Genomic DNA, 14,139 nt, shown 5'->3' on the forward strand with positions numbered 1-14,139 from the left:
AGGGCTTCTTGTCATCTTATTCATTTATTGCACAGATCATCTCCTCCCACAAGCAGTTGTGCAATCTCTCTGTGGCAACAAAGCCAATGGCTTAGTGTCCCAATATTCTTTTCCAATGTATTTACACTGCCTGAATATAATTCACTAGCTGGAGATAAAAAAGGAATTACTATCATCAAATTGTGCTCTCTAGGTCCCATTTTGAGAGTCTATGCTGTAGGAAAATAATTAAGTGAAGATACACCTACCTCTGAGCTGCTCATATTAAAGTTTAAAAATGCTCTGCACTCAAGCATTGCCACCTGTTCTTTCATTTTAGTTTTAAAAATCCTGAATCCCTTTAATGTAAACCTGAAAATGCTTAAATTTTGGAAATATGAGCATTCACCAACCACAACAATTACTATCCTATTAAATTCATGAAGATATATGAAAGAATGGTACAAAGATTAAAGGGTATTATAAAGCCAAAAATACATATGCATGTATGTTATGTACTACAACTCTATGTTTTCAAACCACTGTCTCCACTGTGTCTAGAGAAAGCACAAATTTCAATTAATAATACATCCAGGCTTGATTTTCAGTTGTAACTTTTCAGGAGACTTTACCCTTTCAGGCATGATATTGTAGCAGTCCTGAACTTCAGCTTTCATTAGAAGCCATCAATCAACTTTGTTTCAGTAAAAACACATGTTCACTGCAGACCACAGAAACTTTTAAAGAACAAAAGCAAGCTCTAATGTGTATATATGTTTATGGCCACCAAAAGATGAATCAAATCCTGTCATGTACTTATCAATTAAATAAAAATGGGTTTTTTAACATCCAACTTGAAGTCCAAAACAATTTTCCTTTTCTCCCAGCACTGTGAATTCACACTTCATCTCACAGCTTTGGATTTCCTAAACTCTAATACCAATCCAACCACTCACCCTTTAAACTCTGAAAAAGTACCTAAATGGTCCCGCCTCCAGAATGCTTCTCCATTTCCAGGCCAGCATTCCTGGTCCCTTGCTATCCCGGGGAAGGCAACCATCTGACATGAAGCTTTTATAAACAAGGTGCTTTGAACTTACAGTAACAGATGTGATTAATTTTAAAATGTTGTATTTACTTAAACCCACGTACACTTATCATGTTGCAGGCTTTCCTTTTTCTTTCAAATGCTTCTTATTAATTTTTACCCTCAACTTTTGGCCTGATTAAGGTCTCTGTGGTGGAGCTTAGAGAGAGAAGACATTCTGGTTAAAAGTGACAGACAGTTGTTTCCATTCGCTAATCCTCCAGATTTTTATTGGCTTATTAAATATGTATACTTCGAATGAGATTTCAATTATCCTGCTATATAAATCACCCTTTTTTGTTGTTGTTGCTGCTCCTCTCAAAGAAAATTGACTACTGCCATCTCCTGGTCACGGGTTTTCAGCTGACAGACACAGCTGGACCGTGCCCAAATTCCTTATGTTACAGTACAAATGCAGAGGTAAAAATAGGTAAACACAGACCTGCACTAAGTTGTGCCACCTCAGCTCTGGAAGCTTTTCCACTAATTATCCACAGATCATTTTTACATTATTCATGACTTTCTTCATATGCAAACCACGGTTTTGAAATTAGGTTCCAAGTCCCACGACCAATAACATTGGCCTGGGGCTTTTCTTACCACTTATAAATATTTGAAGCAAAATAATTCCCTCAGAATTCGATGAGATGTTTTTTAGAAAAATTAAATGGAAGAAGTTCAAAGAATTATTTTTAAAAGGGCTTGAAGGAAGAATTTCTCAGTGCTAGGGTGGAGCAATTATAATTGCATATATTGCAGACAGGCAGGTTTTTAGATTCTTCTTCTCAGAATGTAAGATTAAAACTGCTACACATCTCACTGTAGCACCTCCACAAACTTCTTATCTGCTAAAACAATTACCCGTGGCAGTCATGTGCACAGTTTATGCTATTCCAACACTGACTTGAACTACAATAAACAAAAGATATTCTCTCCCTCTCTTTCATCATCCTGAACACCTTTACAAACACAGTTAAGCAACCTCCAAAAACAGCAGAGATAATACCTTCAGAACAGAAAATCGTTATCTATTACACACCAGCTTGAAGCCCATCTCAAACCAGGTCATTTTAACATTGAAAATATCTTTTTTTCCCCCCCACATTTGCATGATCTTAACTTCAACACTATCTTTCAGTTCTCCTGTAGCACTCCTGTGTTTTCTCAAGCATGAGCCATTCCCTTTATCACAACATTAGGAACATCTCGTTTGCTGAACAGCACTCCATGAAGCAATCAAGATTCAGTTGACTACAGAAAATGCACGTTGTAATGCTCTTGGCAAATCCAAATTTAAATAAATTATTGCCAAGATTCCCATGACTTCCATACAGATACATTTCATAGAATCATAGAATAGTTTGGGTTGGAAGGGAACTTAAAACTCATCCAGCTCCAGCCCCTGCCATGGGCAGGGACACCTTCCACTATCCCAGGGTGCTCCAAGCCCCATCCAACCTGGCCTGGAACACTTCCAGGGATCCAGGGGCAGCCACAGCTTCTCTGGGCACCCTGTGCCAGGGCCTCAGCACCCTCACAGGGAAGAATTTCTTCACAATATTCCATTTAATCCTGCCCTCTGCAGTGTGAAGCCACTGCCTGTTGTCCTGCCGCACCATCCCTTATCCAAAGTCCCTCTCCAGATCTCTTGGAGCCCATTTAAACATTGGAAGGGACTCTAAGGTCTCCTTGGATCCTTCTTTTCTCCAGGATGAATTTCCAATCCTTTCAGTGCACCCCAACAATACCGTAAGTATATACAAATACAGCCATAACTTTGTACACATGTATAAACCATGTATACAGAAATGTCTGGAAATGCTGTAGCAATGAAAACAAAAATTTTTAAAAAATCATTAAAAATTATATCAGTGTACAACAATATTTAGAAGTGATGTGCTTAACTGAGAGAACTCTGCATATTGACATTGATTTACCTTGTTGCATCTCCTCAGATTTCCTTCTCACAAAGACAACTTGGGGTTTCACAGTCTCAACATGTGCAGCTCCTTGGCTTTCCTCCTAGGTATCATACATTAAAATCACATTACAAATCTCACTTTTGATGTAAAAGCACAGCTTACATTACAAAGATTACATTCAGCTTCAAGAAACATCCAAACAAGTTTTTAAAGATTCATTAAACATGTGCACTTGTTCTCCCTACATCTGACTTCAAGAGAATTGAGCTCTGAATTAGCCTGTTACAGCTATTCCCTCTAGACAAACATCCTGGGAGCAGCAAGAATGGATGGAAAAGTGCCATTTAGACCTGAAGACACAGGAGACTTTCAATTTTTACTCAAAGCATGTAGTGGAAAGAACATTAAAATTTCCCTGGCTTTCTTCAATACCCAGGATATCTCCCTAGGTATTACCCTCCTGACTAACAAGAGAAAGATGAAAGAGAGAAGAAACATAAAAGTTTCAGCACACAGGTTGGAAAACCCAAGACAAATCTAAAATTTATTTCCTTGGCCATGTTTTTAGAACCGGTTGCTCCAAGCCCCATCCAGACTGGTCTTGGACACTGCCAGGGATGGGGCAGCCACAGCTCCTCTGGATAACCTGTTCCAGGGTCTCATCACTCTCACAGGGAAGAATTTCTTTCTAATTTCTAATCTAACCCTGCCCTCTGGAAGTTTAAAATCACTGCCCCTTGTCCTGTCACTATGCGCCTATTTGGAAGACTTAAACTTTCTCTTAAAACAGACAAATTTAAAGCAGACAAGATGAAAAAGAGCTGAGATTATTTTCTGAGAGCATGAAGGTCTATGGAAACATGACTGAAGGACACCAATGTATTAAATGAATATTAAATGTCAGCAGCATAACAGTTCTAATGGGTCCATCTGAAGTGTTGTTTTTTTTCTACTGGATTTATAATACAGCAAAACTCAGTTCAAACTGAACTGAGCTGCAAACAGAAGTTGAGAGATAACGCAGCTTCATAACCTACAATTATGCATTCCTGAAGATGAAAAAACCATGTCTTTTGAAATACTAAAAAATGACAGCTAATGAGAATACCAAAGTGACAATCCCACTTGAAAAATGCGGATGGTATAAAAAACATCCATACTTATAAAAGAATATTATGAAAATATTTTGCAACCAAGTGATTTTTTAAGATTTTAACAATACATTTGGGACTTCAAGTTATTTAGATTTACCATCTCTGGAATGTGCAGCCACGAAAATATGACTTCAATGCTCCTGTCCCTCCCATGATGAAAATGATTAGTTTAGAATAGGAAGAGTCCAGCTTCCTCCAAGTCATTCTCTTGCTTCTTAGAACTCAGACCATGGGGGCAAAACGGCCACAAATAACAGTCAATTCCTGTATTGTTGCACAAGAATGGACAGGAGGGGTCAAAGCAAAGATGTATTTAGTCTGGCTTTCTGTCCAACAGTGGCTAAAAGGATATATAAATCTCAAAAAAAAAAAAAAAATCTAATGCCAGAAATGGAGGAGCAGCCAAGGAATTTGGGCAGATAAGAAAATTCTTGTATGACTCAAGCCATTTGTTTTGGACTGAGTGACCACACAGACTTCACTCTTCACGACTAAAAGCCATTTGCTCGTGCCCTGTGTGAAAACTCAGTGCCCTTTCTGCTGGTGAAAACCTGACCTACAACACCAGTGCCAGGGAGCAAACAAGTCTGGCAGCTCCACGTCACTGCCACAACCTCCCTGGCAGCAGGATCCTGTTCACACAGGCTGCAGAAATCACCGGGGCTGTGCCCATCACCTCCCAGCCCAAGGCCCAGCCCGACACCATCTGCAATCCTGCATTTTCTCAGGTCCCTCAGCAAACTTTGCTCCTAAAGAGATTTGTCTTCTGCCTTTGTAGGTAGGTGACACAGTTTCATTTCAATGAAGGCAAACACTGTCTGCAGATGAAGAAGATGATGTGAGAGTCAGTGACTAACTTGTGAGGAAATCCTGCAAGAAGTCTGAAGTGAATACTGCCTTAAACAGTGCAGAGAATGAATGAATCATCCTGAAAGCCTCAGTACCTCTTGCTCTCTCAGCTGGTGTAATGTTACCAGAAAATCTGTCTCCTGCAGGCAGGTGACAAGGCAGATCCAGTAGCAGAGCTGAACACAGATGCCATCCTTAATTAAACCAGGGGAAAGGTTCATCCTTGTCACAAGGTGGATAAGTGCTGTCACAACAAGCTTTCCAATCACCTGGTCCAGGGATTACTTTTTAATTTCAGAGAAGGATGTACGGATACAGTAGAGGATCTTACAGAATATGGCTTAACCACAGTAAACATCTCTCCTGGATGGGGCAATCATTTATAAGTATGATCACCTCACAGAAAAGATAGAAAGTTATCCCGTGAGAAAGTGATTTAGAGTCTTAAATCAGGAACAACCACTCTCAGGAAAAAAGCAAACCCAACAAAGCCACACAGATTTCTGGGGTTTGGTTGTGTGGTGTGAAGGGAGGGTGAGTTTTACATGCCAGCAGGAAAAACAAAAAAAACAAAAAAAAAAAGAAAAAAAAAAAGAAGCCACACTAAGGGCTCAGATGCAAGAAAGTGTTTCTAAAAATAAGATCATGTATAACTACCCACAGATAAAGGATAAGACAATGTATAACTATCTGTATATTTTCTGTGAGAGACACGTGTTACCCTCTCTGTCCCTATTACTTTTGGCTAGAATCCACTTTTGCCTGTGAACAGTAATTCCAAGAAAGCCTGTTCTGGTGAGCTGAAAGTAAAATAGGTGTAACATCAAAAATCTCTGAAGATGTCACACATCACTTCAGTAGACAAATTTAAGAATTGCTCAGACACCAACGGCACAATACACATCAAGGCTCAAAAACATAAACCCAAAGGCAGTTTAAAGCAAGATACCTTAGATTATTTTTAATACAAATAAACATCAAATACAAAAAAAAAAAATCAGGGAAGGACAGAATTTATCCATGGACACAGCAACCATGGTAAGTATATAATGCTTTCAAACACACTGTGAAGCCTCCCATATTAGAGAGCAGTCTGCGTCCTCAATTTTAGCTTTTGCCACTTGTTATTTGAATTTAGTTGGCCAGTAAACCACCATCTCTAGGTAACAGCACATACTAATAAAGTAGCAAAAAATTAACTCTCTAGGTTTGAAGCAGAGATCAATAGGATGTTCCTCTACCTTTAAGCGCTCTGAGGTGTGTCATCCTCACTGCCTTTCCAATCCTGCCCCTATTAGGACAAATGAAGCTCCTGGAATGCTGAGTCAATGGGTTACAACTCCTGAGGCCAAATCTCTATTGTCACTTCCTCTGCCATATACCCAGGATGTTCTCCTGCATTCCCTAAAACATGGGAATGCCCCAATGAATGTCATACAGGACTGGATCCTGTGAGACCAGTGAAGCTGTGAGGAAGGGCAGAAAAGATAAAAAAGGAGGTCTGAGCTTTAAAGAAGGCATATTGTAAAGATTTGTCACAGGAAACACAACCACCTTTACTGCACACATGCACTTTGACTCTTCTCAGCTGAATGCGTCACTTTAAATGCACCAGTTCTGTGATGTCAGGCATGATAGTGGAACAGGAAAATTTGTTTTCCCAGGTTTCAGTTTGGTCCTTCTGACTAGGCACAGGAAAAGTCCTTTCAGCTCACCTGGGACAGATCCTCTGGGAGTGGTGTCATTCTGCAGCTTGGCTGGGCTGCTGGCAGAGCAGGATTTGAACCTGGCTGTGACTCCAGTTCAGCCAAAAGCACTGGACTGGGACTTGTATCAGCATCTCCAAGAATTTCTGCTGAGAGAAAACAATTCCTTCGTGAGCTGCAGCCATAATCTCCTGGTCAGCTCACGTGGCAGAATGTGCAGCCTTTCAAACTTCCAACAGTGGGCCATGTAATGTTAAAGAGAATGATTTCCTCCTTACATGGCTCATTGTGTACCCCTTAAATTGCTCTTGTGGGGATAAAAATGAAATAAGAAATACATGTCTGTGGAAATTGAAAAAATAAATCAGCTTTATCATCTGTAGATTTCTAATGTGGCAGGATCTCAGAAAGCTTCAGAGCTGTACAGTTCATCATACCATTATATGCTTAATGAGCTTTATCACACTTACTGGAAAGAAATTGGAAAAGCTTCTTCATTAAAATGTCTCACTCCTGTATGAACTAAAAGAAACCTGTATATAGTCTCTTTTAAAGGGATAATTTGCTCTCTAATCCAACATTTATCATGGTTTTGCAGCCTCCAAGTGTGTAAAACATCTTTATGAAAAATGTACTGACAGCTCATGAACTAACTTTAGCCTTCTGCTATCATACAGAGCCAAAAAATGAATTTTAAGCCTAATTAACTATAATCATTGCTTAATTAACTGTAATTATTGTTCACTTTAAGACTGCATGTGCCACGTTTCATTTGCATGTTGGTTTTTATATCCCTGACTGTAAGCACTGAAAACAAGGATTTATAAGTGACTGATCATCAAGATGCTGTTATGTCCCTCCATGAGCAACACCTGCCCCGTTCTACAAATGGACATTGTGTCTCCATAATACAAATAAAAACTGATCACAAAACTGCAAACAACCCACAGATACACAATCCCCAAAATTCCTACAGACACCTCTGTGAGGGATTCCTTCTGACAGAGGAACGGAGTATCCACTGCAAGGTTTCCTGGGCAGAGATGCACACCCTGAAATAGGTGAGCTCTGACACCCACGGCTGTAACTATTAGTATTAGCCCTAAAAATAATTATCAAATAAAATGATGGACCTGCATTGTAGCTGTTGTGGCTGTCAGGAAATAGTTGACTCGCACTAGGCTGAAGGACAGACAATCACATCCCAGCGGAGAGAGAAAAAAGGTTTGGGAGGAAAGTGGAAACAATCACAGATCATTCCTTCTACCCTTCACCCGACCCTGCCTGCAAACCAGATTGTTTTCTACTCATTGTTGACTTCACTAACAAAAGGACTTATAAACAAGGATTTCTGTTCCTCCTGGAGATGAAAACAACTCTTGTCTTGAAAGCAGATCCAAGCTTTTATACAATGTCGTTTCCTTAGCAATGCAGTGAATTACTGTGCTGTGTTCAGAGGTGGGGAGGGAGGGAAGCTAAATTAAAAATTGTCAGAATGCAACAGAACTCAGTCTGGGATTAAAAAGATTATGTAAAAGCACAGGGCACTGCCCTATGGTAGTTAGTCCAGGGCACTTGCCTCCTCTCAAAAATATGCTGCAATAAAAACTGAAAACAACACTACAAGATTTAGAGATAAGCTTAAGTATCAGTAGAGAAACACACTGTTGGTGGATTATCATCACATGAAGGAGCCGGTTTAAAAAGTGTTAAGATATTTTCAGGACAGCCAAAGGGCATCCTAAATTAAATTAAATTAATTTAAAAATTATTTTTCAAGATACAAGGAGATACAACCCTGTTGTGCCAGATACAGCCATGGACAGTCTGGGCAAGGAGGACATAAGGACAGACAGACACAGGGACAGGTTCTGTCATTAACAGGCCTCTCCCAACTCCATGGTCCTGAGCACCATCACAGACTTACAGAACCAGAAAAAACCCAGAATGATTTGAGTTAAAGGGACCTTAAACCTCATCCTGTTCCACTCCCCTGCCATGGGCAGGGACACCTTCCACTATCCCAGGCTGCTCCATGCCCCATCCAACCTGGCCTTGGACACGTCCAGGGATCCAGGGGCAGCCACAGCTTCTGTGGACACCCTGTGCCAGGGCCTCCCCACCCTCACAGAGAAGGATTCCTTCACCACATTTAATCTAAATCTCTCCTCTTTTAGCTAAAACCATTCCCCCTTGTCCTGCACTATCTGCAGATGATCTGATCACTGATTTATTGCTACATCACAGAGTCCTTGGTGCTGACTGACCTCTACCAACACACACAAGTAACTTGGAGAAATCCGTTATCTCAGGAAACTTCATGCAACCAATTTTCAAACAACCTTCAACAAACTACTTTAAAGGAGAAGTTTGACAATATATAAAGTACCAGAATGTATTTTCAAGGCTGGCACTGGTGTAGCTGTCCAAAATGTTAGGTCACAGCTGGTTTAGAAGGTTACTGTGTGACCAGTTCAAATGTTAAACCCTTCAAAACCAAGACAATATTCTACTTTCTCCAAGATTGTTTCTGCCACGTGTTAAACACATGTAATTTCAATCCACTTCCTACTGGTCAAGGGTTAATAATGTGAGATAAGCTTCTCTTGTCAAATTCAAAAATGTGAAAATTAAAAGGACAGAAAAACAGCTGTTTGATCATTTTAATTTACACAACTTTTGATGAATCAGTGCAACCACGTTTGTGTTGCAACAGCGTAGTAATTATTTCAGTTTAGTTTAAACATATTTAAAACTACAGTCAATAAAAAAAGTTTCCACATGCTTGCAGCAGTTACATTAAATGAGTATAAAAGGACATTTTCAGACAACAACAGAGAACCTGGGATAAAAAATAAGGAAGAGGAAGGATGGACCACTGGTTTCAGCACTATTTTCAACTGAAATAAAATAAATTTCCCTGCTTTACCACAGCACCATATCCCTGCTTGGTATGAGATGTGTGTGCCTGAGCTACCCATCTGGGAAAAAATTAATTTCCATATCATTAGAGGAATAGATGAAGCTAAAATATATTGCCATTTATGAGCCACTGCAGTATCACCACAACGGAGTGATAAAAGCAAAGAGGAGCAGTGCTGAGCAAGGGGACAGACAGAAGTAGTGTGAAGTGCTGGTGTTAACACCTGCCCAATGGAAACTGCCTCCATGTGTTTCTTAGAACTAAATTTGACTTAAATGAATCAAATACACACTTTACAAGTTAGCTTTTCTACAGGCAAGTGGGTATTTGCCATGATTTTTATTCCAATTGTAGGAAATTGCTAAGAAGAGTGAAGACAAGGCTTGAATTAAATCCAGTTCTTGAAATAGGAACACTAATAATTTCATCGTAGGGACTGCCTGTAAATATTGGATTTTGAACGTATAGTCTGAAATTATTTCAGATGCTGTTATAGAAAATCTTCAGAATCCACATGAGTATCATAGAGAAGAAATAAGAACGTAATTGTACCTCCAATCTGGGCAAGCTGCCCTGGAGATGCAGAACGGTGACCCTGGCGTGGTCTGTTCCCAGAGCTCTGGGCAGCTGGATGCTCCATAAAAATGGAATTTCCCATCAGGATTTTCCTCTGTGCTCTGGTCAGCCTCGGTCTCTGACCTTCACTGAGCTCCCCAATGCTGCCATCAGAATCCTGCAGAGAACACCAAAACCACAGCACACAGAAAAACCTAGTGTAAGTCTTCCAAACTTAGGCATTTGTTTTCTAATTACATAAATCCTGAAAGCATTTATAAACTTAAGTTTATTCTATTTGCTTGGATAAAGGAAACAAGCCCTGGAGATACCATCAAGATTTGAAGTTAAGATCTACATTTATCAGCACTGGACAGAAAAGAAACACTTGCAGCCAAACATCATTTATTTTGTTAGTGGTATCTCAACATGATCAGAACCTAAGTAACATTTTTAGCACATGAAGCCTTTGATGTTATAGATTTGGCCACTGTTGACTGCCTGACCTTGAAACATTGGCAGCATCTAAAAGCTATTGACTCTCTGCACTGCATGTCAGATAAAAGCTTCAATTTTCAAGTAGGTTTGGAGGGCACTAAAAATAGGGATGGTTCCCTAGATCCTGACTTTCAAAGCTGCAGGTTAAACCCAGCTTGTTTCCATGTAGAAAAACAGGTGGAATACACACACACAGACATGTGCACAGTATCATTCTAAGGCAAGAGAGGGAACATCCAGGAGAATGTTGATTCTCCTCTGAAGGAGAAGGGACACCTGCACACACCTTGCCAGAATGTGGGGGGAGTTTATGAGTGCCTTGTAAGGACAGACTGAGTGGTCTGTGACTATGGGAAAGGGAAAAAGCAAAGCAGAGCTGCATTTGTAATTGGCAGTGCTGATGAGAAAATGTCACTGCAATTACAGGCAGACTTGGGAGTAAACACTGTAGAAAGCTTTTCACCAAGTCCAGCCACTGGAGCTCATCAACTAAATAAAGAAAGACAAATGAACAGCCAAGGAGGTGAGTCAAGTTGGTAATTACTTAGACTAAACTGACCAAGACAGAAAGAAGAAACTGCATTATGCATCAGCAGCATCACAGAAAAAGCAGTATCTGCTGTAAATAAAGGTGCTCATGAACCATTGCTGCAGTATTCAAAGTTCATTTCCTTCAAACATTCCTCCAGCTGTGTCAGTTAAAATGAACACCCCATCCAAACTATTTTCCAACATAGAAATAACTCAGATACGTGACAAAAAAATTGTGATGCATATAATTACATTTTTCTGTGTCTCTTTTTTTTTTTTTCCTTGCCAGCTGAATAGGAATTTTTGAGGTTTTGATCCAAGATCAGTACCAAGAGCATGTGCAAAGTACATGTAAACACTTGCCGGGTTGTTTTTCATAGCTCCCTAAAACACTATTTGTACTGTTAAATATTCCACCTGGATTGCTGAAGTGACAGAAAATTCCCTGGTACTCCACAGGACAAACCTGGGACATGAGGACAGTCACACACATACTTGAAAAACGAGGTAAATATGATGTACAGCTTGTTTATAACACTGAGACTTCAGTGTTTTTAAAGAATTTTTACACAAGAACGAAGCCAACAGAAGGAGGATGACTTGGAGCAGGGAATGAAGAGTATGAAACTGTTCCACAGCCAACAGGAAAGATAAGCTTGGGATATTTTATCTACTTTTGAGGAGGAAAGAATCACTTCAAAACTACTCTACTGGAAAGCCAAGGACTGTAAGTTACCTCCAAGTGGTCTCTTCCTTCTTGTGTAAAAACAGGTGCTTGATTTAATTTGGTTAAAATAGTCAGGACAGGATCCCTGTGACAGCCTTTATCTGTTCTCCTCAGCACCTGCCCTTCACTGGGAGGATCATAATCCTAGAACAAAGAAACAACAACAACAAAAAAATCCACATAATACATGTTCCAGAACTGGTTTTTGGTAGGAATTTGAATCATTCTTACTTTAGTTCACAACTAAGCTTTTTTTAACATTAGGTTTCCACACTGAAAAATTATGTCGTGAAAATTCAAGCATTTAAAAATAAGCAAACAGATGACACACTGTTTCTTCTCTTTTTACCCACAGACATGCACTTTCTTCATTTGATACAAAAAACTGCAACACTTAAAGAGGAACAAGGTCCTTCAGGCCTCCAAAGATCAGGGAAGCAGTTAAATCCTCACACATCCTTTGCTAGCAACAATCTGGCTGCAGTGCTGCTCTTACCAGCAAGGAATTACCTTCCTCAACCAAACTGTCTGGATTGAGGATGGAGAAATACTAGAAGGAACTACAATCCAGCTGACAAAGAGAGGGAAGAACATCTCAGCAGGCAAATGTTCCTCTGATGAAGAGAACTTTAATTTAGGTTCATCTGTTATCAGAATTTTAAGCCCAGAGTCTAAGAGAGGCAGGGTACAGTCTCACAACTGTGGTGGTTGTTTTTTGGGGGGAGGTTCTGTGCAGAGCCAGGGGTTGGACTTGATCATTCTTGTGGGTCCCTTCCAACTGAGGATACTCTCTGATGCCATGACTTCAATGGAATCATGGATATTAGATGGGAAGCTCTGTACAGGTGAGATGTGCCCATGAATGTGCAGAAATGTGTAGGAAAGATAGGCCAGGAAAAGAGAACTCCTGCTCCAGAACATTAAATTTGCCTTGCGGAGCTTGGAAGAGACCTCTAGAGGTTTTCTAGCCCAACCCAGATGCCCAATGTAGCCCTCCTTCCAGTGTTTGGCCACTCCACAGTAAAAACATCTTTTATGTCTAAACCAAATTTCCTGAATTTCAACCTGTGTCCACTCCCTCTTGTCTTTCATTGGCTCTTTCTTCCTTACTCCTTTCCACCACATATTTATACATATTTATCGGTGAAGTCTCCCCCAGAGCTTTCTTTTCTCCATATTCACTCCTGTAATTTAAGTCACAGCTACATCTTATCAAAGGGCTTTACACAAAGTCAGAGAGGGAAAGTCCAGGAATTTGAGGAATACCAAAAGAGAAAGGGAATGGACAATTCCTTGACTTGGGAGACTTCCAGAACAATGGACTACAGCAGACTTTGAATAAGAAACTATTCTGATGTTTTAAGCAGATTTAACTGACTCCAGCCTCAGCTAACCCACTTTAATAATTTAATCACACAAGCAATTAAAAGATGGCTCAAAGCTGCAACAGCTCAGAGTATAGCAATGTTCTATTCTGTTTAAGATGCCTTAAAACCAGAAATAAAGAAATGAAAGTGCATAATAGCTATCTCTCACCTACAGAAATATATAAATCATCCAACTTTTTTAAAACATAAATTAGTTTGTATTAATGTGGTCTTTTTTCCTTTGGTGTTCTGAAATTCTAACACTGTGTGAGTGTGCAGTTTGAAAGTGTGAACTAAAAAAAGTTGGTGAGTCAAAATGTTTAAAGCACATCCAATTCAGCAAGACGCCCAAGGTGCAAGCCACATTATCTCTGATCCTTTATGAAAGAGTTCCTTACCATTTCATTGGCATCTCGGAGAGTACTGGATAAGCTCTCAGTGAGGTTTGGAAGAGACAATCCTCCTTCTGCTAAGGCTGAAAAATATTTTGTGTTACAACTATTAAAAACATTGAAGTCACTTGACAGAAAACCCAAGCTACATTCTTTAAGAAGTGCAACCCTGTGCTTTAGTAAATTTGGAAATTCCTGCTGCCGGATGTCTATTATAAGGACATATTTTCATATTTCTTTTCATATTTCTTACACTTTGCTTTCAATACAACTTAGTACCACATGGCACTTAAGCAAGACAAGTCCCAATTATTTTCCAAATTGATCTCATGACAAAAGAGCAGATTGAATCTTTTCCCTTTAATAAACAGCAGCGTTTTGTTCAGCGACGGGAAAAAGAACAACGAGGGCTTGTCAATCTTCACTGCAAGTTAATGCTTCTAGGTTTA

General features: G+C 39.7%; 1 protein-coding gene across 1 annotated transcript in view; it reads right to left on the reverse strand.

Moving 5' to 3' along the window:
- KIAA0586 (KIAA0586 ortholog) overlaps positions 1-14,139 on the reverse strand; it is a 97,684-nt gene that overhangs the window by 52,297 nt on the left and 31,248 nt on the right. The window contains exons 28-32 of the mRNA XM_066189039.1: positions 13,697-13,773; positions 11,941-12,075; positions 10,173-10,353; positions 6,707-6,846; positions 3,004-3,088 (exon numbers count right to left, since the gene is read on the reverse strand). Coding sequence (XP_066045136.1) covers positions 3,004-3,088; positions 6,707-6,846; positions 10,173-10,353; positions 11,941-12,075; positions 13,697-13,773 — 618 coding nt within the window. The remainder of the gene's footprint in view (positions 1-3,003; positions 3,089-6,706; positions 6,847-10,172; positions 10,354-11,940; positions 12,076-13,696; positions 13,774-14,139) is intronic.

The sequence above is a fragment of the Chamaea fasciata genome, unplaced genomic scaffold (genome assembly GCF_029207755.1).
Source record: "Chamaea fasciata isolate MVZ Bird 193981 ecotype frontalis unplaced genomic scaffold, bChaFas1.0.hap1 SCAF_7, whole genome shotgun sequence".
Taxonomy (NCBI): Eukaryota; Metazoa; Chordata; class Aves; order Passeriformes; family Sylviidae; genus Chamaea; species Chamaea fasciata.